This window comes from Parus major, chromosome 1 (assembly GCF_001522545.3).
Source record: "Parus major isolate Abel chromosome 1, Parus_major1.1, whole genome shotgun sequence".
NCBI lineage: Eukaryota > Metazoa > Chordata > Aves > Passeriformes > Paridae > Parus > Parus major.
In genome coordinates this window covers 39,433,108-39,460,057 of record NC_031768.1, presented here as the reverse complement: position 1 = coordinate 39,460,057, position 26,950 = coordinate 39,433,108, and the positions used below count along the sequence as shown (strand labels likewise).

Below are 26,950 nucleotides of genomic sequence, written 5' to 3'. Positions count from 1 at the left end.
GACTCTGATCACATTGCATTACTGACAACTTTGTTTCCTTGGGATTCTTTCCAATATCTTAACTGCTTTTTACCTAGGTGAAGTTTTTAATCTGCTTTTCCCAAACTGTCAGCATTTGAAGTGGAATAGCATTAATCAACTGAGTTTACCAGCAGGTTCTTCTGAACCCAGTATAGATGCTCCCTTCTATGTTTTGCATACCAGGGTGGAATGTATTAAAATGTATTCCTAGAGCATTACACCATAAGTTTATTGATCATTACACACACAGAAGCAAAAACTCACACACACGTAGAGAGACACTCTTGCTTGGCTTGCTCTAATGAACTGCATCAGGTCACTCCTGCCTTCCCTACCTTCCCTTTCCAAGGGAGTTCTAGTGGAATCTGATGTTCCATCCCTGGTACTCCGAAGATAATTTAACAACTGTTTTTCAGGTCTTAGGCAAATTACACATACCTCACTCTTTCTCAAAGACAAATAGGCAATTTTTATATAACAACTCACTCCCTGCATCTACAGACGCAAGAACCAGCAGGAGTAAGAAAACAATTTTCCATATCCTGTGGTTTACATTCTCTCCCCAACCCCCTTCAGATATTGTATTCTTTAGATAACAATCCTACTACAGATTTATAGCGAAATCACCATTAAGACAAGTCAAGATGAAAGCAAATACATTTATTTGTTTATGCATGGAAAGCAGACAGCAGTGTTACTGAAGTTCATACAAACCCATTTACAGGTGATAAAAAGGCAGGAAAATCATGCCTATTTCAAGAACACATCCAAAAGGCCCTCCAGAACCTGTAACAACCTGTACACACCTAATCCACATAGCTGAGGTCTGAGGACATTTACAGGAGTGCACTTCACACTAGAAGTCATGCTTGGTTTTATATTGCATCTTCACTTACAGCCCTTCTGAGATTCTTGTCAGCTTAAAATCATTCTTTACCCCTGCCTGCAATTCTTTCTTGATGCAGTCAAGATCCTTCCTTCCTTCCTTCCTTCCTGCCTTCCTTCCTGCCTGCCTGCCTGCCTTCCTTCCATCGTTCCATCGTTCCATCCCTCCATCCCTCCATCCCTCCATCCTCCACCAGCTCACTGGCTGACCCCTCCTACTTTTAAAGCACTGGCATTCCCTGGGCACAGCCGAGGCACATTAGAAGGAGGTACTTGACCTGGCCAGTCACTGCCCCACAGCTACATCCCAAACAGCTTGTTGGTGCAGAACCCTCCACCAATGAGCAGGGTAATGCTCAAAGCCTCTTGCCAGGCCCATTATTGAAGCTGTGATATCCACTGTGATCGAAGGGAATACTCATTAAGTTTTATTCAACCCAATAAAAACTTGATGTGTTGGAGAGACGGGTAGAGAAGAACATTCTGAAATTCAACAAGGAAAAATACAAGGTCCTGCAGGTGGGGAAGAATAAACCTCAGGCTGGGGGCTGATCTGCTGAGAAACAGCTCTGCAAAGAAGGACCTGGCAGTGCTGGTGGACAACGAGCTGTCCATGAGCCAGTAGCGCCCTTGTGGACAGGAAGGCCAATGGTATCCTAGGGTGCATTAGGAAGAGAATGCCTTGGTGAGGCCACATCTGGAGTGCTGTGTCCAGTTCTGGCCTCCTCAGTACAGGAGAAATACGCAGCTCCTGGCATGGGTCCAGCAGAGGGGGATGAGAGGACTGGAGCAACTCTCTTACAAGGAAAGGCTGAGGGAGCTGGGCCTACTTGGTCTGGAGATGGCTGAGAGGAAACCTCATCAATGTCTATCAGTATCTGAAAAGAGGGTGCCAAGATGGAGCCAGGCTCTGCTCGGTGGTGCAGAGCGATGAACAAGAGACAACGGGCAGAGACTGATGCACAGGAAGTTCCACCTGAATATGATGGTGAACTTCGTTACTGTGCAAGTGATTGAGCCATGGAACAGACTGCCCAGAGAGACTGTGGATTATCTGTCACTGGAAATATTCAAGAACTGTCTCCACGCAATCCTGTGCCATGTGCTCTAGGACAGCCCTGCCTGAGCAGAGGGTTAGGACCAGACATCCCCGTGGTCCCTGCCAATCGGACCCATTCTGTGACTCACTGCTTCCCTGTGGCGGGACAGCTGCACGACGTCACCGAGCGCCCGGAGGCGTCGCCCCGCGATCTCCCGCGCTTTCCGCCCCTCCCCTTCCCTTCCCTTCCCTGCCCTCCCCCCGGCCCGGCCCGGCCCGGCCCCAGCTCCGCGTCCCGGCGCGACCCCTCCCTGCCCGCACCGCCCGACCGCGGCTCCGGCCAATCCCGCCGAGGCTGCCGGAGCCGTTCGCCAATCAGAGCGCTCTGCCGCCTCTGCCTCCCGCCCCGGCGCGGCGGCGCACCAATGACACGCGAGGAGACAAACCCCCATTGAGGGTCGGTTGAGCCGCCGCTCCCCGCTGCCCGCCTCGCCCCGAGTCGCCGGACGTCAAAGGGAGGCAGGGCCAATCGGGGGCGAGGCTCCGTGCGCCGCGGCCAATGGGAGCGCGGCTGGCGTTGCGGCCCCGCCCCTTGCTCCCCCGCCGGCGGCGCGGCCGGCGCTCCCCCTTCCTCCCTCTCCTTCCCTCTCGCAGCAATGGCGGCGACGGAGCAGGAGCAGTTCTACGCCCTCCTCGGCAACCTGCTCAGCCCGGACAATGCAGTCCGCAAGCAGGCCGAGGTAACGGGGCCGCCGCGTCAGCAGCCGCGGAGACGGCCTGTCAGACCTGTCGGGCCTCGCTGGAGGGCGGGAGGGAGGGAGGAAGGGAAGGGGGGCAGGGAGGCGGCGGGGCCGGCCGAGCCCCACGTGTGAGCAGCGGCACCAGCTGCCGCCGGGGCGGCCCGGGCCTTCCCCCGGTTGGGGCGGCGGGGCCGGGCGGTGGCGGCCGTTTTGCCTGGCGGGCGCAGGGCCCGCGCCGGCCCTTGGCCCGTGAGGGCGCGAAGGGTCCCGTTACTCCCCTCGGCGCCCGCCCCGGCGTGTCCGGCACCGCTCTCGCTTCTCGCCCGCCTCGAGACTGCCCCGCCCGTGGCCCGCGTGGCACCGTCCCTGGGGGCTGCTTGTCCCCGTTGCCCATGGCTGATTCCGCCTGAGCCGCCCGGCGCGACGGAGCGCGGCCCCGGCCCCGCCGCGCAGGGTGGGGGGGGGCACAAGCCGGTGGCGGCTGCGGCGTGTGGGGCCGGCTGTCGGTGGCTCGGGAGCGGAGGCGTTTCCCGAAGGAGGTCGGAGCGGGTGCCTGGCGCGATGGAAGCGCTCTTGTGAGCGCTCCCGAAACGCCCCTCGCAGGGGCTCCGTGCCCCCGCCCCAGCTTGGCCGGCAGGAGCTGGACCGAGGTCCTTCTCTGTTGCCGCACAGTAGTTTGGTTTTTTAACTTTTCGGAGCGGCCCCGTGTGTATTCAAGTGTTTCGTCAGCTAAGAAGTATTTCACCCAAAAGAAGTGTTTCCAATATGCTGAGTTTCTCTTGTTATCAGCAAAAAGTTTTCAGACGTGTTGTTTCAGCTGAAATTCTTTGTGGCGGCTAAGCCACGTTAATTCTTTCTCTCTGTCATGCTTAAGGCTCCATTGTCAAGCCTGGTGGGGAATCTCTCCCGTTGAATTAAATACCAGCGTCTAGGTTTAGCATGAATTCCCGCTGCATGGCTGCATCGGGTCTTTTATCGCTCTCATCACTCCAGCGGTCAGCAGAGTTCAGCGCATTGTTTGCTGAAGAATAAAAAGCATTATTCCTGATGCTGCACTGAAAATTCCTCAAATATGAATCCAGAGTGAGAAGGAGGGAAGATACACATTTTTAGAAAGCTAGTGCAGTTCGATGTTAACTGCACTTTCTCGAGAGTCAGCAAGAATTATTCCCACGTTCCTGAACATAGAGCTTCAATGGAGGCCATTCCCTGGGAGCTGAATTTCTTTCTCTTCTCAACTGCCTACATATAACCTAAAAACATTTCTAAAAAATTTTGGACTTTATTGGAATTGTAACAAAGCAAGTTCTCATTGTGCAGCTGTGTCACGATGCCTATGAAGTAAAACACTGGATAAGAACTATAAAGCTTAGATTCTCTAAACTGGCATGTTTTGTCAGAAACTTGCTTGAAACTGACTTGGAGTTCTTTTTAATCTTAATAGACACATATGCACTATGGTCAATCAGAATAAAAAACTCCAGTTGGCATGATAGATACCAAGCTTTTCAAGTCAGTTACTTTCCTATAAAAATACAAGGAGTAGTATAACTTTTTACTTACTTAACTGCACTGAATTTGTCATTAGTTTCTGAATATTTCCAAGGTGTGCTGCAAATACTTTTAGGGTTAGGATCATTCAGAATGGAAGGCTCCTCAGGAGGTCTGACATGCTCAAAGCAGTGTCAGCTATCAGGTCAGATCAGGTCATTCGGGGCTTTGTCCTGCTGACTCTTGAAAACCTCTAAGAATGGAGACTGCACAAGCTCTTTGAGTTACTCACTCCTGCTTGACTTGTCTTCATTAGGACAGAGATATCTGGACCTCTTCAGTCTGAACCTCCTTTTTTCGGTTTATGCCTGTTGTCTTTCATTTTTCCATCATGCATGGCTGTGAAGAACCCCCCTTAGTCTTCATGGTGGGTTAATGAACTTTCACCTAGAAACACAAAACTGGCTCTCTACAGTGTAGCTACTGACTTAATTTGTCTATTTCTTGAAGTAAGATTTATTTGGATAAAAATATTGTGAATATTGGAAGCCTTTAAAGTATTTTCTTCCTAAAAATCATGCAGGACTTGTACTTGGTTTTAAACATTGGCATAGTCCAGTCAGTTCTTCAGAGTGTACTTACTGTTGGAAGGTAATATTGAATTCATAAAGAATTCAAATAATTGCAGGTAAATTTAATAGCAGGTTTTCATTTGTATCCACTGAAAACGAGTCAGAATGAGGAATGGATAGACAGACCAGACTCAGGTTATTTCAAATAGGTTTGGTCATTGAAATGAGAATGAGGCATGTTCAGTTGAAGACTAAACTTGGTGGAGATCATATCTATGACTTCATAGAGTCATATCCTGTTTGGGAGGATTGAAGTAAAAGGTGCTTAAAAAAAAAAAAAGGGTGAAGAAGGCCTGATGACTCTAAATTCAGTTCATGTGTATGGATTTATATGTGTATAGTCTGCTCTCGTGAGACCCCACCGGAGTACTGTGTCCACCTCTGTGGCCCCTGACACAGAGGGCCGTGGCTGTTGGAGTGGGTCCAGAGGAGGGTCACAAAGATGGTCAGTGGGACTGAACAGCTCTCCTGTGAGAGGCTAAGACAGTTGGGGTTGTTCAGCATGGAGAAGACTGGAGACATCTTAGAGCAGCCTTCTAGCACCTAAAGAGGACCTGCAAGAAAGGTGGAGAGGGGCTTTTACACAAGAGCATGCTGTGATAGGACAAGGGGCAATGGCTTTAAACTTGAGGAGGACAGGTTTAGATTAGATATATGGAATAAATTATTTACTTGTGAGGGTGTTGAGACACTGGAACAGGCTGCCCAGAGAAGCTATAATGCCCCATTCTTGGACGTATTTAAGTCTAGCTTGGCTGGGGCTTTGAGTAACCTCATCCAGTGGAAGGTGACCCTGCCCATGGCAGTGGGTTTGGAACTAGATGGTCTTTAATGTCCCTTCCAACCCAAAACATTCTGTGATTATGTGTATGAGCTAGCATGCTAATAACTTAACCTGACTAGTTGGCTGAAATCCGGTTGGTTTATTTTATCATCCATCCTGGAATGTTGTCTGTTGAAGCCTATCTTCCTCTTACTTGTGTGTCTGTTTTCTAATAGAGAAACTTTCATTTACTTTGTTTTGGTGATTTTATACTCTTTTTCAAACTGCATTTCTCAGGTTTGGGAGAACATGAGTAGAAAGTGTAGACAATAGATACTTTCTTGCATGTGTTGTGAAAGTTGGTCTTGTGTGAGAAATTTGTACTTCTGTGAGAAGTAATTGTGGGAACTAATTGTAAACTTAAAGAAGACAGTAAGATGTAGTAGGATCCAGGTAAATAAAGTGTAGGCAAGACTGGTAGTAAGATGGGTAGGGCCAGCAAAGAAGTTTTCCACCAGCCCAAAGGGAAGGTTCTGTGTTTGGCCATGTATTCCTTGTGCCCCTTTGCTTTAGCATCCTCTGAATCCAGTTTACTGAATTGACAGAGTTATACTGTTGAACAACTGCTTAGATTGCTGACATTTTTAGTGAGTTAAACAACTCAAAATAGAATTTTATGGTTATAAGAATTGACATGAGGGAAACTGTCTTTTACTGTGCTTCAGCTGTCTGTGGGAGCATAACTTCAAGTCCATGCTGGGCCTGGGTTTAGGGAACCATCGTGTTTCTGTATTAGTTTTTGGATTTGTAGATGACAATGCAATGTAAATATATACATTCATGGAAGCAGTTAACCTGAGAAGACTTTCTGTTCTGACCCTAAACCTCTTTTAATTTTGCAGTCTCCATGAAATGATTAGATTAAATTCAGGGATTCACTGGGGATTCAGAGTCTCATTGACTGTGAGTGTATGTTGGCAACTAGATAGAATATGAAATGAGAATTGACTTTTAGAAGAAGACCTACTAGGAAGCAGGTACAGAAAGGGAGGAAGATGATGTCTGATATTAAATGCAAAACTGCTTAATTTGCAATAGCAGGTCAAGGTGTGCAAGAGTTAGAATATTAGAAGGGGCTACTGCAGTGTTGGAAGTGGTAAGCAGGCAGGCAGAGAACTGATAGAAATGAACCTGAGGTTTGCAGAATAGACTCATTCCTAGAGTTCAGGACGGGATAATGAGTATTTGGAAAGGGTGAAGTCATTCATCTTCAAGATTGTCCGCAAAAAGTAGCTCATTAGAACTATTTCTGAATGTTATGAGGGATTGCTAATTAGCTTGTGATTCTCCTACTCCTACCTACACAGGTTTAGTATATTAAAAAAACCCAAAAACATTTTGTTTTGAAATGCTCTCATATACTGTGTTTTGGATAGCAAAAGTTGTTTTGCTGTGTTTTCACTCTAGCTTCTAAGTAACAATGTAATTTAAAAAGGAGACATGTATAAAATGCATGCTGGAAGCATGTAAGACAATGTAACTGAACTTCTTACTAAAATTTTCATTTTGTTAAGAGGGTTTTCCTAAGGGGGAGACTAAATTGCCTGTCTTACTGAAATTCAGGCAGGAGTTTAAAAATAAGACATTCTTATTTAGAATATGTGGTTGAGATGTGTGGCTGTCACATAACATTGTAGACATTTTACAAAGGTTCAAAACCAGAACTGATCCAATTTTTGGACTATACTTTTGTCTATGATTATTAACCTGTTGGGCACAGCTTGATCTCAGGCTTCCAAAGTTCTTAATTCTTTGATATGATAAAAGTTATGATGGATTCCCTGTGGGATATGTTTGGTGTATGTTGTATTACTATGAGTTTATGTTCTATTTATGTTTTGTAACTAATCTCCTAAGTGGCCAGTCATGTATATGTAGATCATTCCAATATGGCAGATCTTTCTAGATAACTTAAGATTTTACTCATAATTTTAGAATAGGTCATACATTTTTATCTTGATAAGGTAATTTTTTTTTTCTGCTATTTTTTAAAGTTGGATGGATACTGATGTTGTCGTAAAAGGAAAGTCAGTTCATATTAATGTTTAACACATGCTTTCTAATAAACGTTTACAATATGCTGCATCTCTTTTTATGCAGGAGACCTACGAGACTATCCCAGGCCCATCAAAGATCACTTACCTCCTGCAGGCAATCAGGAACAATGCTACTCCCGAGGAGGTATGGCTCAAGAACCTTGGGTTTGTGCAGACTTTCAATGGGATTTGGAGAAGAAGGGAAGAAATCAGTGTTGATCATTTGGGGATAAATTAACAAGTTTGGTGTGAACTGAGGCATCTTCATTTACTGCATGTTTGTAGAGGGCTCACTTGTCTTCTCATCTTGTTTGTTGCATGCCCAATTCACTAGCTGAGACTTTTTGGTGTAGGATATTTAGTTTCAGGAATAGTTTTTCATAAGCAACTGCTTGGATCTCCATTGTCTTCTGTTGTGTGCTTTGCTTAATGAGTGTTATTTTCCATTAAATGTGTAACTAATACTTGACTTACTGTCATGTTTCTTCAAGTTATAGTTGAGAAATTATTTTTACCTAGGGTTGTGTACCTAAACATATTAAACTTCCGTGTTGTTTGAAATTTATAGTGCTTCTTAAGTTATCTAGTAGTATTATGGAATGAGTGAAGAGTAGTCTAAACATTATACATATTTTTTAATCTGGGCATAAAGTAAGGGTGCCTTTTAGTTACTGCTTAGTTTTGTAAGGCTCACAACTTTAGCAATCAGTTGCAGTACTTAGTGGTAAAACCATTGTTCACTTGGATGAGCAAAGACCTACTAAACTTTCAAGATACGACAAATTTTAGAGTCACCTAAGCAATTTCTGAACAATATTATAAGAGCAGAAGTGTGCTGTTTTTCTTGTTTGGATAATAATCTCTTCTGGCAGACTGTATTCAATTTAGAGCTTTTTAATGCTAAGAAAGTATCACCTTACCCATTCTGATGCTTATCAATCTACAATGTTGTGTTCTTCTGATGGACTCTTTCAATATTATACTAGCAACTGGTTGCATAAGAGGTATCTAGTTTTCCTTTCTGCTCCTCTGAGATGTCTCAGATGATAGAAAAGTGTAGAGCAGTGTGACTACAAAATGTAAATAAATACTTGTTTCATGTGTTTACTGCTTTTATTCCCTGTTACATCAGCTAAGGAAATAGTGTAAAACTTAGGAATCTTGCCAATTACTTGGATTCCAACTTGCAAAGAACAAAAAGAAAACTTTTCACCTATAGAAGTTACTCTTGCCAAAGACATCAAAGGCTAACATTTGTAGAATAACTTGACATTTAACTCCACCAATAGATTAATCAAAGAAAGGTTTAAGTGTTAGCTCTTAACGTAAGTAAGCATTAGGTACTGGACTCAAAAAATCCTGATTAATAAAACCTGCAACCTCTTCCCTGTAAATCCAACTACTTAGTAGCCTAATTAGAGCCTAAGTGAAGTAATCCCCATGCTCAATCTTAACACTGCATATAAACATGCTTGGAAACACTCTGTGCATGTTTAATACGGTGCTGGTATCAACAGGTAGTTTCTGCATATGTTTTATAGAGATCCAAATGCTCAGCAGAATATTGCATGTCACCAGTGGATAGAGCTTTGGGCCTGGTATGTGTCCTCTGAGCACGCTGAATGTACCAGTGCCTCCAAAGACAGGATGCTGGAAGGAGGTTCAGAACTTAAACCATACCTTGTCCAGGCCATGTGAAAGCTGGGTTCAGATCCCTCTTCAACTTGAAACCTCTGTATTGTTTTACCTCCTTGCAGGAAAACTAGGCTGAGGAAAATACCCCATCCTGTTTGCATGAGTTTGGTGTCTGTGTTGTAGAGAGTACAAGATTTGTAGGACTATTCAGACAGCAGTTGGGGAAATCCTGCCTCTGCAACCCAGTAGTTTTTGGCATTTAAGTGGAGCAACAGGAATGCAGATCTTGCTCCCAGTACCCCTTGCATTTGACATAGAAAACACCATTAAACTAGATTTTGAATAACTCCTTTAACTAACTGTGTAACAGTTAAACATCAGGTATTCTCCTAACCAGATGCTTATGGAAATATTCACCTCTTTCCTCTGTTCTTTTCATACTTTCCTAATAGCAAAGTAACACTATTCACAGAAGTGGAGGGAAGCATCTGACTTAGCAGTAAGAACACTTCTGTGCCAGGTGATGTGCAAGTTTGTACACCTCAGTCTGAGAAGGGGTTTGTCCTTACTTCCTGCACTTGTAGTCTCACTGTTATGAACTTAAGACTCTACTTTCTATGCAACTGCATTTTGAAGGGATGTACAAAGAGGTGATATATATTCACATTTTATTTGATTCTTTTTTTCCCCTAGGACTTTTCTTGGATATTTTAGGCTGTTACTTTGCAGTTTTGATTTACCACGTACATCTTTGAGAGGAGCAGAAGTTCTGCATTTTCTCCTGCATTTCTTTTTTCTTGGTTAACTCTGGATTGGCAAATTTTGATTGTGTCCTAATTTACAGATGACTGATAAAATAACAAATGCTCTGTAAATCTGTTTCTGCTGTACTCACCGCCTTTTTGGAAGGCTCTGACCTCTCCCTGACCTCTGCCCATATTGTCACACAAAGGGATGCATTTCTTAATTGGAAAACTGCTGTTGTGGACAGCTTCCTGTTCAGCCTTTAGGAATGAAGGCAGCCCAAGGGTGCACCACAGTTCTGCCTTTGTCTGTGGACATTGGGCACTCTGTGCTTTGAATTCCACATAGGACTAGATCTCTGAATTAAATTGTGCAGGTCCATCTTTGGACCATGTGCTAAATGTTTTTTACTTCCATCCCTGCACGTTTTCCTTCTTGAGGACTTGAAAGGGACAGTAAAACAAAAGCAAAATTCAGTATGACTGTGCTACACCAAGATTGTCAGATCACCTTACAAAATATGTAGGGTCATGCAGATGCTTTGAATATCAGTGGAGAGCATGGCATCCCAGACTGCTATTCATAATTCTGCTGCTGCCCTACTCAGCAAATGGATTTTCTTCTTGTGCCTTGTTTCCATCATCCTTAAAATACTAAAATATTTTAACACCCTATAAATTCTACTAATCAGAAGCAGTATGTTGAAATTTTAGTATTATGACTGCTTTTTATATTAATAACTTAAACACTTCAGTTGTGTGTGAGCATTTCAGTAATTAAGACATGCAGAAGACCCAATGCTGGGGAAAAAAATATGCTGTCTTTATGCTTCATTGGTAGCTGGAATGCCTTCTTTTGGGATGTACACTTTATATTGTTCCTCTCTGCATTAAAAGCTATTGCCACTAATTTGCAGGATTTTAAAATGCTTATTTGAGTACATATCTTGAAATACTTAAATATAAAAAAACCTTTGGGGTGTATGAAAAATACATACATTCTCTTAGAAGAGACAGCCCTGGAGGTGCCATTAATTCAGCCATGTTTGTCATAATTAAATTGACGGTGATAGTTTTCATATGTAAGTGAATATCTGCTGAGGAAAAGATGCCATTTTTTTATTATTAGAAGTCAGTTGCTCATTTGTCACTCCTTAAATTTACTTGAATTTTCTTTAGGGATTTTGGGGATTGTTTTTTTCATAAGCTAGGAACTACAACTGGGAGATAATTCATGTAGTGCTGATCTTGTGTCTTTCAGTATGCATTACTATGTCTGTTTTTACTTTGCCATCAGTTTGTTTATCAGGCTTCTAATATTTTAAATTCATCAGAGTTGGAAGTTCTTATCCTTGTTTTCATAAACATGTAGACTCCACCTCTATTCCCTGTCTGTCCACCTGTTATTACTTCATGAAAGAATATAATATAGTGTGAGTTCAGTCATTATCAGATGTCAGGAAATACACACTGAAACACGATGCCTTGAGTAAGGGAAGATGTAACACCAGAGTTTGCGCTGTGTTTAGTCCCAGTGAACTTGCTCCCCACTCAAGGCATTTCTATACAAGTTTACCATACTAATGAGGAAAAATTGAATATTTCCCAATATTGGTGCTCCAAGGGATGGGAGAAGGAAAGATACCATTATACTGTGGTACCATGATAGTTTTTTGGACAAATTGTTAGTGAGATTACCACAGACAGTGAGGGAAGAATGTCCTGAACTCATGTTCCCCGTGTGATAGCCTATTGCTGGAGAATCTTGGCTTCTGATGGGAACTACAGCATAGATGGTGGGCATTGTGACTGTTCACCTGCTGCCTTCCTTACATCTGCAAGGGAGGAGCTAATTCTCCATATGTGGTGGCCTTAGTCCACACTGAAGATGGTGAGGAAGAGATAAGGAATGATAGAGTTGGGTCCAGTTCTACTCCTTCTACTGGTACAAAGACACTTGGTGTGCACTACTCTTTAACTGTACAGAAGAGAGCTGGGTAGATTAGAAAAAGACACAGTGAGTCTGGAGACTGCAGAATATAAGAATAGTATCTTGGATGATGTTCTAGCAGTACCTGATATTTACAGGGTATGTTAGAAGTCGACACTTTGCAGCAGTTTGTGATTCACATCTATCGGTTATGCCATAGTAACATTGGAGAAATTGGAATTGATTACTTTTGCTGCTCATTGAACATTTTTGAATTTCAAAGGCATATAAATAAAACTCATTCAAGTATGCATTAAATAAGAATATCTTGGGGAAAAAATTGAGTTTGAATTATTTTTTGTGAGAATTTAGCATACATAAGGTTTTATATGTGTTATACTTTAGAAGTTTGGGTGGTGATTTTTGATTACTGTGTGTCCTTGAACACCAGTTGGTGAACATTCTATTAAGTTATTCAGAGACTTTCATGTGTATTTTTGCCTTTACTGCATGTGTTGCTCTATTAATTTTGAATTACTAATCCATGATTTTTGCTTCTAGTTCTTGTACAATTGTAAATAAATAAGGATATGTAAATGATATTATTGTAAAATAGGTGTACGCATACAGGAAACAAGATTGTAATATGTGATATTGAGGTGCCTATGCTTAAGTTCAAGTTTAAAGAAAAAAAGTTACATCATAGGCCTGAAAGATGCTGAAAGCTTTGTTTTGACTTGGATTTGGGTTTTCTTTTTGTGTGTGTGGCTTTTTTATTGTTCAGAGAAGACTTTTATTTGCCAAATTCTAACTGTAGGTTCATGAGTCTTTAGCCTTAAGTTTAGTTGTTTGAGAAGGTAAAGGAGGGTTTTTGTTAATTATCTGATAAAGTTGCCCCAGTAAGTCACTTTTTAATCCAGAAAAACCTGTCTGGATTACAATGACCTCATTAGGCCATTTAAAATAGAAAGAGTTCATGCTATAAAGGTCTTTCAATAACACGGCGAAGTTCTTACCTTGCCACAAAATATGTCTGGAGTTCAGTTGTAGAAAAAAACTGAATACTTCAGTTCTGTGATTATTTCTTTGAAGGGCTGTAATTGTCAGAAACATAGTTGTAAGCTGATGTTTCTTTACTATGTTGTTTGGGTTTTTTTAACTATCATATTTGTCATCTTTGACAAGTTGCTTGAGAGGTATTTCATTCACCAAAGAAGTGTACACAATGGAAGTGCCATTTGGAAGCATGGTATTGATGTTCCCTTGTAAGGGCATGATTGTCATATCAAACACTCTAACACACACTTCTCCTTCAACAGGCTCGGCAGATGGCAGCCGTCCTTCTGCGCCGCCTGTTGTCATCTGCATTTGAAGAAGTTTATCCAGCTCTGTCACCTGAGGATCAGACGTTGGTCAAGAGTGAATTGCTGCTCTTTATCCAGTTAGAAATGCAGTCCACTATGAGAAAGAAAATATGTGACATAGTCGCTGAATTGGCCAGGAATTTAATAGGTACTTTATTTATACATGTTGATACTGTAGTAAAATGTTTATGGATTGATAGTAGTTGTATTTGTATCTCTAGTTCTCTAGTCCTGCTTAGGCATTTGCACATGATGTGCTAACTGATTCCATGGCTTATAATAGAACCTAATATTTGTTCACACTGTCCTTGACCAGATGAAAATAAGATTCTTCAACTCTGCTTCTTAAATTGCTAGAGTTTTATGAAATTGTATTAAGGTTTATAAATCCAGTTTTGTGTAAATTGGCATGAATTATGCTGAACACTGCATCAGTTTCTTCTTTTGAGTGCTGTTATATAGCAGTAAACAGAGATCATCTTCTGTTCTGGAATGTTTTTAGATTAAACATTTCACAATATTGTGACTTAGGCACCTCTTCAGACCAGGGAGTATGTGATGACTGCTTTTTCCTGCACAGTTGATATTTGACCATTCTGAAATTTGTTGTGTTTAATGTAGATGAAGATGGCAACAACCAGTGGCCAGAAGTTCTGAAATTCTTATTTGACTCTGTCAGCTCTCAGAATGTGGGACTGCGTGAGGCTGCTCTACATATTTTCTGGTAAGCTACATTTTTGTAGGATAGACAAATCATGTCTGAAAATAAAAGAAAAACTGTCACAACATAATAAACTAGCAATCATATTAATTTCATTTATTTTCTTGTATTGTGGCTCACTTAACTCAAACATGTACAGTTACAATCTGTAACTTAAACAATGGATAAGTTTGAAATAGTAGTTTAAGCTTAACTTGTGTGAATTTTTATTAATGTTTTGGTCTTATCCTTAGGAATTTTCCTGGGATTTTTGGGAATCAACAGCAACACTATTTGGAGGTCATTAAGAGAATGCTGGTTCAGTGTATGCAAGATCAGGAGCATCCCTCAGTAAGACCTTTATGTTCTTTGGGGATTTTAGTATGTTCTAAGCATAGAAACTCCATGCAGTAGTCTCAAACATAACGGTTAAACCATAGACTTCAACCAAAGAATTGCATTACCTGAAAGTGATGTACATAACAGTTTTGACTGTGCCTGCTCCAAAACCAAAGGCTCAGACCCTTTTGTGGTCCTAAAGCTGATTGGCTGCTCATATCTGCATTGCTTAGGCCCAGATTCTTCCCAGTTATTCTTGGAGAAACCCAGTTGCAGTGGCCCCAAGCAGATGGGGTTTTAGCCAGCAGCATTGAGGGGTCAGAAATTCCTTGTTAAATTCTCCTTCTGACCTTTGTTTAACAGTGTCTCTACATACAGTATCTGTACATGGTATGTCTCAAAATTCTGACTACGCGACAGCTCCTTGAACTGTTTGTGCGTGTTTTGCTCTAAGGGTGTGTAAGCAAGCCTTGCTTTTCTGGAAGGCTTCAGATTAATTGATTTGTGCAGAGAATTGTACTTTAAAAATGTTTCTCTTGTTGTGGAGAATGCCGGGCAAGGATAGGAAACCCTGCTGTGGTATATGGGTTCAGTTTGCTGCTCCCCGAAGGATTACTTTTTTTGACGTTTGAAAGTCAACTGAATAACATTTTCTAAAGTACCACAAGTCATGCCTTTAAAGAAGCATGTCTTAAACACTTAGATCACACTTCTTGAAAAATGAGACTGACACTTGCATGCACATTTGAAGTTTTGATGTAAGTTGAAAAGAATGGGTTTTTTTCCTCTTTTCTTTCATTAAATGAAAACCACCAAAACAAAAAGCAAAACTAGGGACTACTTGCCACCTCATATGATAAACTTTTTTTTTATTGTAGACAGCGTAGATGCTGAAGGTCTTCATTATCACTTTACCTTAATTTGAAGTAAAATTCAAAATCTCATGTTAAAAACTAACAGAGGCATGTTTCAGTGCTAGTTTCTCACATTTATTTCTCCAATCATGTCTTTTAGATCAAGACTTTGTCTGCTAGAGCTGCAGCTGCATTTGTACTTGCTAATGAGCTCAATGCTCCCCTTCTTAAACATTTTGCAGACTTGCTACCTGGAATCTTGCAGGTAAGAAACCAAACAAGTAACACTTAATGTGCCATTATGGTCTGTATTGACTATATCTAAATGTAAATTATTGGTCTACAAATTTGTGAATTTTGGCCAAGACCTGAATTAACAGTCTTTTAGCCAGACAGCAGTTGCCGGAAAGATGAAGTGAAGACTAATAAGGAATTTTGCAAACAGAGGATAATTTTTAGGGTTTTGAGGAAAATAGCTCAGTGCTGATCAGCTTAGGCAGTGTTACAGAGATAAATGAGTTAAAATTCTTTGTAAGGCATATAGGTCAAAAAAATATAGCTTTTAAATTACCCATGATATTGAAATATAGTTTAAATATGGGCTACCCTGAGATTTGATGTAGTCTGTAATTCATGGACTTGTGATATCCTGTATCTCCACTTTAGAGGAAAGCACAGAATTATTCTGAACATAGATTCTCAGACTGAGAACAAGAGTCTGTAGAAAAGATCTTTGTTGTTTGATAAATTAGGAAATTGCAAATAAAATGCCATTTTAAGCTTCATATAATTTTTAAGGCTGGATTAGATCTCTTGAATTTGAAGCAAAAGTCGAAATTCTTGTGTAAAGTTATTTACTTTTGCAGAGAAGCATACTGTAAATCAAACCAGAGACAGAAATGGTTTGAGCTCTGAAGGATGAAAATTTTACAGTACACTTCCCTTTCTATATCAAGAAACAGTGGAAGCAGCTAAGTTTGATATAAAACAGGAAGTGAATTTCTGGTGATTTTAAATTAGGCTAAATTTACATTAAAGACAGATTTCTCACTACAGTCAGAACAGCAGGTTCCTGTTGACAGTGTGAGCTGTAAACTGCGTGTGCTTTGTGGCAAGCCAGAGAAAAATTTTGCCAAATATACTGGCATCTGCAAATGATGGAATTCTTCTTGATCTTAAATGCAAACTGAGAGGAATTTGTTCAAATCATCTGAACTTGAAAATAGGCTATAGTGTGTATAAGTGTTTTGATATTGAGGTCTCTGTTTGGTGGTTAGTCCCTGTCCCTGCCTTTGTCAGTAATAGTTTTGTCGTTTAGAAGTTGTAACTGTCTGAGAGGACCTTGGCTACACAGTACATTGTGAGTGGGGGTGAGGTAGAGTTTGCTGTGGTCATACCATTTGTCTTGATGTGTGGTACTTAAATAGTGTGTGGGGTTTAGATTTCAGGCTAATAGCCCACTCTGTGCTATAACTTTCATTGCTACTGTTACACTATTTAGACACTGAGCAGCACATGCACTTGGCTCACATTTTCAAGCTTTCTTTTGCATATACAGAGCACAAAGCTGTGTTATGAAATCTGTCTTTTTTAAGTACTTACTGCAAGAAGAACTAGATTTTCTGGCTGTGGTAACACAAGATGGATATGAAGATCCGAGTTTATAAATAGGAATGTGTTAGAATAGTGGTGAGTGACCTTTGGAGACAGTTGGATGCTTTTTTTGTTGCTGCTGAAATTCATTTTGTTGAAATACTGACACAGTAAAAAAGCTAAAAATAAAATTCTGACTTGGCATATCAGTCTTTTCAGTACAAGATCTATAATGGTTATGCTGGAAGCCGAACTTTCAAAACTGACAGCTGAAACTTTTACCCAAAGCTTTCTCTTGCAAGGGAGGGTAAAAGCAGATAGAACTTCGCTGACTTCCTTGGATGTTGTTTGATACTTCAGAAAAGTGCCTCTGCCTTTTAAGGCTCAATTTTCACTTTGAGCTCCTTTCTTCAGAAAACCAGTCTTGCTTTAAAAAGCTGTCATTGTTGCAATGGGTATAAAATACAATTTTTCAAAAAATTCCAGTAAATCTTACATTGTCTGTTGAGAGAATCAGAGGATGTTGTAGCTATTAGACCAAAAGGCCTTAACCGTGACAGATTCAATTTTTTTTCCAGATTTTTCTGGAACGTTTCTTGTACTAGAAGATGCTGCTTCTGTGTTGAAAGTGTGGGTTATATAAATTCCATTATAAAAAATGTTGAATTCTAGACTTAAATGTTAAAAATCACTTAGTTACTTCAAAAATGTTTCAGCATTAGGAAGACATAAAATACTTTGCTAATGAAAATTCCTTTCAAAACCTCAGAAATGAGTGTAAAGACTTTTTTCTTTGGAGCTTTGTCTACTTCTAGATTCTAACACTTGAGTAACAGTGTTCTGTTTTGGCACTGAAATATCACCCTGATCAGTTAAAATTAAGTTTCAAATTACTTTTCAGAATGTGGATATAGATTAGGAAATATAGTTGCAAAAAGCTTGGTTTCTTTTTCTCTTTTCAATGTCTGTGACTGAAAGCTGAAAGGTCTGCTTTAATTTGATGGCTCTTGAGGGATGTCTGGAAGAAACCTCTTTAATCTTGTGGTTCCTGGTGTTTATAAGCATAAGTTATTCAAAACTTTTCTCATGTAACAGGCAAAAGAGGAGTTAGGCTCATTTTCCTTTTTTTGGGCAGAGTTACTTTCTTTTAAATGGATTTTTAAGTTGCTGGCAGAATTCAGTGTTTTTGCATGTTGGAGTCTCTGATGTGTGACCTTAATTCTTTCTGATTGTCTGCAGTGTTAGATTTGAACATTGTGAGCCATAACTTAATTGTAGAAGACTTGTAGTTTCGGACACTGCGTAGTATCCTGTTCCAGATTTATACACACAGGTCACCATAGCAGGGTCTGACTCTGAGATCCCGCTGAAAGTTGGAGTGAAGGCTTCTAATTAATTGTAATTATTGTATTGAGCTGGTGCCTCCAGAGAGGGACCCCTACCCCAATTAATGTCTCTCAATTGTACTGTGCCACTGATGCCCCAGTTCCCAGCCACTTACTTCTGGTTGGTGGTCTCTTGATTTCTTACTGGTTTTCACTGTTGCAGGGCTGATCTTCTGATGAAGTTACTTCATTCTCTTGGAATTGTCTGCTTGATTCTTATCTTCTTCATTGTGCTTGTATCTGCTGGAATCAGCTAGTTCATTGTTAGAAGCATTAATTTTAACAAAAAGTTTACTCTGGTCAGATCTTGTGGCCTCAGGCTTTGGCTACTTAGCTACTAATACTAAATGAGACTGTTTAGAGAAACAAGAATACAATTAACGAAATGAAATTAAATTCCTTCTATAGCACTAGTCCTATTCATAATAATGTTGTTCTGTCTTATCTTTTTATAGGCTCTAAATGATTCCTGCTACCAAAATGATGATTCTGTTCTGAAATCCCTTGTAGAAATTGCAGATTCTGTTCCTAAGTATTTACGACCACATTTAGAAGCTACTTTGCAACTAACTCTGAAGGTAAAGCTAGGAATGTTTTTTAAGAATCACTTTTTCCACCCCAAAACTTCTGTTCTAACCATTTACTCTCATCTTTTGGGTTGTAGCTGTGTGCAGATGCCAATCTCAGTAACATGCAGCGTCAGTTGGCACTTGAAGTAATTGTGGCCTTGTCAGAAACTGCTGCTGCTATGCTGAGGAGGCATACAAATATTATTGCACAAGCCAGTAAGTATTTTCCTCATTTTCTTTCTTGAAACACAAGAAAGTTGTCCTTTATAGTATTAAATTGACTTTGCTGTAGGTCAGTGGCAAAACTACATCTAACAGGGAGTTTGCTGGTGCTTGTAACTTAAGAAAACTCAATTCAGTGTCACCTAATAGAGTAACACTCTTCCAATTATGACTCTTCATAAATTAATCCGTGCCTATGCAACACCAAAAATTTGAATAAAGATACAGTGGACACTTTTGAGACATTTCCAAAGAAAACACTACTTGAATGCTTTTCTGCTGGCTTTGGAAATTTTTACTGTAACAGAAAAAAAGGCATTTAGTTCTGAAGTTCTACTCTTGGAGTTTGGTATGTAGGCCAGATACTCTGTGATGCTGGCAAGTCAAGAATGAAGGAATTCAGCATGCATGTTGAGCATCAGTGGTGAGTTAAAGCTGTGAATTAAAAAATCAGATGCTGGTATAAATATATAGAAATAATCTAATTAGTCTATTTAACATGTGGGTGGTAAAGTCTTTAAGAGGCACATTTTAAGTCATGCATTATTATTTGAAATGCTAAAAATAAATGTCTTTTGGGCACCCCCAGCATCAATGATGTTTGCACTGGTGCTTCTTTGCCTTTTAAACCTTTTCTTTGACTAGATCAGGGCACTGCCACAGCAGTGTAGCCTGCTTTTCCCTTCCTGTCATACTTGTGTTTGTGCAAGTTCTTGCTTGTTTTCTGAAGCATGCATAAAACACAAGTTTAGCTGTGTGCTCCACTCAAAAATACTACAATTTTGTGGTGTGCTCAGCCTGAGGAAAGTTATATAGATGTCACTAAAATTATAGAACTTCTGTTGGAAAATGTTGTAAACTGGATCTGCTTGGCTTAAGTGTTTAAAATATTGATGAGAAGTTTTGTTTGCTAGTAGAATAGTTTTTTAAAGAAGAGATTCTTTGGAACATATTTTGAAATCTGTAAATTTTCAAAACGCTATTTTCACTCCATCCTGTAGCTTGTTGGAATTATTAACACTTCACACTTGCTTATCCCACATCATTACAAGCTTGTTATTTGTTCAGAAGTGTCTCTTACCTCTTTAGAATGTATTCCTATTATTTTGGGTTGCTAGTTGCTCTTTAGGAATGAAATACTTCTATTAAGAAAAAGCACTGTATGGGAATGAAATGCATTTCATTTGCAATTCATCACAAAATTAGTCTTATCATTAATATATCATTAAAGAGGAAGACATTTATTTTGCAGAACTGGTGAAGCAGTTGTGTTCAGGGAATGATTAAAAAGTAGCAAGAAAGGATTGCTTTTGTCTTGGTTTTGTTTCTTAGTTTAAAAGGCTTTCTGTTTTCATTCAACTGAGAACTTCCTAGATCACTTGATACAACTAGAATTTGGGCAAAATTGTCATCTTGTGCTGGTTTTACTGAGCACAATGCTGCTTTAGGAGTGTGTGTCCTGTGTGCCAGTTAGCTGCTCAGGAATCCACTTGGATTAAGACTTCCCTTCTTGAGCTCACAGGATTGCAGAGAGTTTTATTGCTCTGCTAAGAGGCAGGCTTAGTAGGCTTATGCTTAACTTGTTTGTGAGAGTCTACATACTGGCAGTAATTAAATTTTGAGGGCTTGTTGGGACAATGTTGAAATCACTATGCGCGCTTTCCATTTTTTAAAAATACTTTGTGGAACTACACTTACTGGCAGCCACATTCAGGTAAAACATCAAGAAGAAACAAGATATTGTAGGTTCTAGGTATAATGATGTCCAGAGCACATTGGATGAGAATTTGTTCTCAGCCTTGTTTGTTAGTAGCAAAAAACACTGACATGACCTTTTGGAGTCACAGAGCATTTATGTTAGATGATGTTTGTCTTCCATATTCCATAGCTGTTGTGACAGTCCATGGCTCTTATGTGTGTATTTATGTGTGTCTGTGTCTGAAAATCTTCTGGACTGTAATACTTAGGCAGTTTTTTTGAGGTCTAATCAGTGTATACAAAACTGACATGTGGGCATCATGCTGGAGAAATCATAGTGCCTGTTAAATTATTTCCTAGTACATAAAAGCCCTCTTGAGAGAGGTTTTTGTAGAATATTCTCTGTCTGAAAATACATACCCACATCAAGCAAATAAATCCATAACCTGATCTTTTGATACTTGCCCTACAAGACTGTCAGTGAGCAATGTTTTTTTCTGGCATCAGTTGACCAGAAGTTTCTCATCTGTCCAGATACGTAGTGGTGAGTTTGCTTAGGGTGTTGTCTCTCTGGTAGATTACAATAGTGTAGGTATATTATGAAGTTGAGTAGTTGCGGTATACTGCAGTTCCAGTAAATCTCATTAGCAGCATGAACGGTTACTGGACGCCTCCTAGTTTTTAAGGCAGGTTGCTGTTATGGGCAGTTACCTGTGATAGCTGTCTTCAAGTGTGGTAGACTGTGCTAAAAAGATTGTTAAAGTTCAGAGGTTGAGTATTTGACTGAAACCTTTTGTTTCCAGGTCAAAGTGAAACTTTGTTGGATAAATGATACTAAATTCAAACAACTGCTCTGAGTGATTGGTGTCTAATGCAGAGTAAAGAAGTGTTTAAGAGCAGCTTACTTTGCTCTGAAAGTACAAGGTAGACTTTTCACCCCTTGTGCTTCTGAAGGACACAGGAACTGGCAGACTTAAAGCAAACAAACCACTCTGTTCCATCCTCATTTGAGAACTTGTAAGAATAGGTGATGCTTATTGCACAGTTTAATGGTGTGATAGTGATTGTGTAATAGTCTCTATGAAGACTTAGAATGAGAAGAATGGATGGAATCAATCTACAGAGGTAGAAGTAGAAAACTGGTGGATTATACAGAAGAAAAATTTGCATTAGGTGGGAAAAAGGAAATCTCGAGTTCTAAATCATGGCCTCATTGTAAGAGAAAACTTCATGCTAAGTGACCACTGTATCAATAGCTAACAAAATCTATTATGTTAATAAAACTAAGGCTTAAGTAGTATTCTTTCGTAATTAATCTCTTTCATTAGTAAATGTTCAAAGGATGATGTCAGAGTTTCAGAAAAACTAAGTATATCAGAGTTCTTACTGTTTTTAACTCTTTCAAGAATATAGACTTTATTAAGGGATTTGCTTTTTATAATTGTCATGATCTACAAAAAATTTTTGAGTCTTGTTGAGTTATACACTCAAGATTCTTTTACTTGATTTGAATGTTCTGGAAATACTTCCCTGGCAATCAGTTCTGGATTATTGGCTGATGCAGTCTGACAGACCTGGCTATCTGCTACTGGAAGAAAAGCTGGTTTTCTTCAAGAATTTTTGAAAGGAGAAAACTTGAAATTCATTTTGTTATTTAAGAATCTATTTTAAGAGATCAGACTGAGTTTAAAACTTTTTTTTTCAGTTCCTCAGATGTTAGCAATGATGGTTGACTTGGAAGAAGATGAAGATTGGGCAAATGCAGATGAGCTTGCAGATGACGATTTTGACAGGTAATTATGAAACCAGTTGTTTCAACGTGTTATTTAGGCTGTGGCTAAGTGTACATTTAAAGTGCAGAATGCAAATGCCTGTAGTGCATTACTTTTTCTTTATTCAAATAACTATTGTAATTTTGTTCCTGCAGTCATGAGCAGTTTATATTTAGCTTGCTTAGGTAGTGTTCAGCAAGGAGATGAATTATTTCACTTTTCATATTTGCTGTAATTAGACAAGTTGCATGTCCCTGTGTTTGCTGTTTTGTACTGTTGTAGCTTTTTAAAGCCTTTAGCTTTTGATTTTTCTGTCATTTATATTACTCAGTTCAGAAGTCCGTGCCTCCTAATCCTCTAAATTGAGGGCTAATCCTGAAGTTAGCTGGAAGCCAAGTTGAAGCATATTGACCTGTTTAATCATCCACAACCAATGTCTTTGTATTTTTCTGTTATCTATGCCCTTGAAAATGTGTTGTTTTAGAAAAAAGATGACTTTGGAAGGATGCATGGCAGAATTCCTTGTTGGATTTCACCTAGTCCAAAAATACCACAATTTTGCTATTATTTTACTTGGTATGGTTAGCAATAGCTTACCTTGTTGTGTCTTAGGCAAGAAAGATCTAAAGATGTCCAGTCATTTGTATTTGTTTATTCCTACATGCTTTGTAGCTTGCTCCAACTTTTTCCTAAAATAGTAGTTTGCATCCAGCATCGTTAGATTTGTTCTTGTCCAGCTATGGTTAGAGTGAAGTGGAAGGAAGCAGAAATAGGTGTAGGAGGTAACCATCTCTACGCTTCTATAAAGACATGGATGTTCATTTATCAGTCTAGACACTTCTTTGATATACCTGGCTCATCCAGACTCAGATGTAATTAGTGTTTTGAGACAATTTATCTCAGAACACTTAGAGACCTTCACAGGAAAATAGACAGTAGAAGAGATGTTCATTTTCCCTGAGCTGTAAAGCAACTTCTGACAGATAGCAGGCATGTAAGGAGACTTGTAGAAATTAGGCATAGGAATTTATGGAATAATCTGTTTAATCTTTGCCTTACTTGAAATTATCTTTTTAGTTCCCTTTGATTATGAAATTGAAAGTGAGCTGTCCTCTCTTCTCTCCCTCAACTAGTAGACCATACCCTTTTAACCTGTTTTCTCAGTGCTGAAATTTTGCTATACAGGTGTCAGACATCACCACTACATTCAGGTTTGTTAAATATATGAATATTTTCAGTCAGTTTCAAGGGGGAATAGAATATTCAAGTTCATATCCTTATCAAGCTTTTCAGGGTGTGGAAATTTATTCAGATGGCTTGCTTTAGGCAGCTTAGTTAGGATGCTGAATCATGCACTTGAGGCATGCCATTTTCTCTTTATTGTCAGCAGAGTAACTTTGTTCTTCTAAATACCGCCTATGAATTTTGTAATGAAAATTTTCCTTTTCCTTGTTACAAGTCACAAGTAGAGTGAGCACAGATGAGAAAACAAGTTATGCTCAATAACCTTAGCCTGAAGGAGCTCCTTTGGCCCTCAAAGTAAAAGGAGAGCTTGAGGCTTAGACACAAACTACTGGACATGAGCTAGTCTCTGGTGATTGTGTGTGTGAGGGCAATTTTTCTTTCAGCAGGGTCACTCCTAGTGCTGCTCTGTGCTTCCCACCACTGAAGCTCACCTTTGTGTAGAGCTCAGTGGCTGATGTGTGTGTTAACTTCTCCTGGTGCTTCAGTCTTTGTATCTTCCTAAAAAGACTGAAATTTTTGTGCAGCCCCAGGAGCAAGCTAATGATCATCAAGCTTCACCCTAGTTAGGGTGTGTTGGGATCTGATGAAGGGGGATATGAGTCAGCCCACACGAAAGCAACAGGGAATACTTAAGCATTTCCAGTTTTTTGTTGCTCCAACTTCACAAAGGAGTGAAATTCTAAAGGAGGAAAAGATTAATCCGACTTCCTCTTTTCTTGGCAAAAGCCTTGCAAGCATTAGCGGGAGATGTGTGGTCATTTTTCTGAGATAAACTATCTTTATTTCTTGAAACTGAATGTGAGAATTAATGGTGGGAAGAGGGCTTAAGGAGTAGAATTTCAGATGAAGGTTGCTCTTAGCTTTAGTGAGTTTGCTCCAGTTTAACCCTGTATGTCCATGCTCCATTGTCCTGCTGGTGATGTCTCTGTTTATCTGAACATGACTAATCTGAGGAACAAATACAATGCTGTCAATATCTTTTCACAATCACCTTTGTTCACAACATGTGAGTTTATAGACTATTTATGATTTGTAATGAGACTTGGGGATTCAAGCACAGTAATTTGAAGACCTGTTTCTGACCCAGCTGACTGAAACTTTAAAGAAGACAGGGAGATTGATCCCTTTCTCAACCATTACTCAGCTTTTTCATCATCGTGGGTGTCTAGAATGGACTGTAATAACCTGGAGTTAATGCACTACCCAGACTGCAACAGTAGTTATCTGTGTCCTGGAAACTCCCTTGTTTTTTTGTAGGGAATAATTCCCTTGGGTGGGACAAAGCACTTTGCACAGATAATGTTGGGCTATTCTAAGTTCTCTAACTGGACAAGAGTCACAAATTCCTCACCTGGACTGGATGTTTTCTGCCTGAGTCATTGACAAGAGACCATGCTACTTAGTACAGCCATACAAGAAAGGTCTTCTGTGTGCCACAGTTTGAATTCTGCTGGTTTACCTGAATCATAGGAAGTCTGAACTGATTTATGTTCTTGTGACAAAAAGGCTAAGACAAATATTACTACTTTATTCATTGCAAATTTAGTTTCAGCTTTCTTGGTGTGTGTAACTGCTGTGAAATTCAGTCTGTACCTTCCAACCTAGTGCTAGTAAGACTCAAGTTTCTCTGGTAGTAGCCTTAATCAGTGGTCTGCAGATAACAAATGTTTCAGTAAATAGTAAATAACTATTTTGTGACTGGCATGTGTGTGTTTTTAAATCTAGGTTGGTTTATTTACTTAAAGAGGCTCATGTTTTCAGATGGCAAAAGTTTGAAGACTAGAATGCAGGGAAGAGCACTCTGTTGGACTGCTTGTTTTATTTTAGACATCAAACCACTGATATTTGTGTAATCAATATTTAGCAATGCAGTGGCTGGTGAGAGTGCGCTGGACAGGATGGCATGTGGCCTTGGAGGGAAACTTGTTTTGCCTATGATTAAAGAACATATTATGCAAATGCTTCAGAATCGTAAGTACCTGCATTTTCTTTTATTATTTTTTAACAATTCTATCCTTTCCAGGAACTTCAATACCTCTTAAGTCTTCATGTTTCTCTACTTGATATGTTATGATACATTTCCGCTTTTGATGTCAGCAGCAAAAACTGTAAATACTGTGAACTTGAAAGTTTATACCTGCTCTTTGTTAAACTTATGTAGAATGCATTACAACATTTTTTCTGGTATGATGACAGCTGAGCAGAGATGTCATAAAAAAAGATACAATTTTTTTTTAAACACTGGGAATTACATAAAAATAAGGGAAGGCTGGGTTTTTTTCTATTTCAACATATTCTCTCAAAATCCTTAAACAGATCCTCACAGTACTTTGTCTAAAGTGCCACCTGTTTTTCTGTTGCTCAGCATTTTTGCTTCTTCAGAAGTGCAGAAATGTTACAGTTCATAGAGGAAAACTTGTTTTTTCCCCCCTGGAATTTGATGAACAGAGGTCATTGGTAGGCTGTCTGTCTACCATTTGGTATGCTGATTTTAGTACTTGTTTCATGAGGTGTTTCTCTATATTCTTATCATTTGTTTTGTATGCTTCTTTTCCTCTTAAAATACCTGTAATGCCTGCTCAGCCAATGATTAAAAAAAATACTGTGCATTGCTTTCATGCACTTTCACTTGACCTGTGGTTTGAACCTGTGGAGTAAAAGATAACACAGAAGTTCTGCACCCTGTTTCTGCCTTTATGGTTAAAAACCCGGTCCAGAAAGGCTGTTAGCATTTTGAGTATGGAACAGAGGCCTACTCAAGGTAGCACCTGCTGTGTGTAAACACTCACAAAGTCTATTTGGAATTAAAGGATTTTTTTTATAAAGAAAGTTTTATTAATTAAATGAGCTGTCCTGACCCAGTGTTGGTAGCTTCTAGGCTAGCAACTAGCTAATTTCGTGGTATATTCAGAGAAGTGTGGAGTCTAATCACTGAAAGAACTGACTCCTTTGAATGGGTGGTCATACAATTCATGCCTGATGCTTATTTTCTTGTGGGTCAGAGTTGTCTATAGCCATTAATACTCTTTGGAGAGGGGAAATGCAGAAGATGTTGTTTAGATTGGAAGCTCTCACTGGTAGGTACTTGGGAGGAAAGATGACACTTAGATTAAAATATTGACAGTACTCTCAGAAGTCAAACTTTTCCTTCTCCTATCTCCTTTTTCTTACAAATATTTATTGAAATAATAATTCAAGACTTTGGAGTTTCAATTGGGTGGCCAGGTAGTCCAA

At 39.7% G+C, this 26,950-nt stretch overlaps 1 protein-coding gene across 1 annotated transcript in view; it reads left to right on the top strand.

Moving 5' to 3' along the window:
* Nucleotides 1-2,549: 2,549 nt before the first annotated feature.
* IPO5 (importin 5) overlaps nucleotides 2,550-26,950 on the top strand; it is a 45,585-nt gene continuing 21,184 nt past the window's right edge. The window contains exons 1-10 of the mRNA XM_015638585.3: nucleotides 2,550-2,685; nucleotides 7,732-7,812; nucleotides 13,295-13,487; nucleotides 13,961-14,063; nucleotides 14,294-14,390; nucleotides 15,393-15,497; nucleotides 18,666-18,788; nucleotides 18,875-18,995; nucleotides 22,405-22,492; nucleotides 25,581-25,687. Coding sequence (XP_015494071.1) covers nucleotides 2,602-2,685; nucleotides 7,732-7,812; nucleotides 13,295-13,487; nucleotides 13,961-14,063; nucleotides 14,294-14,390; nucleotides 15,393-15,497; nucleotides 18,666-18,788; nucleotides 18,875-18,995; nucleotides 22,405-22,492; nucleotides 25,581-25,687 — 1,102 coding nt within the window. The 5' untranslated portion in view covers nucleotides 2,550-2,601. The remainder of the gene's footprint in view (nucleotides 2,686-7,731; nucleotides 7,813-13,294; nucleotides 13,488-13,960; nucleotides 14,064-14,293; nucleotides 14,391-15,392; nucleotides 15,498-18,665; nucleotides 18,789-18,874; nucleotides 18,996-22,404; nucleotides 22,493-25,580; nucleotides 25,688-26,950) is intronic.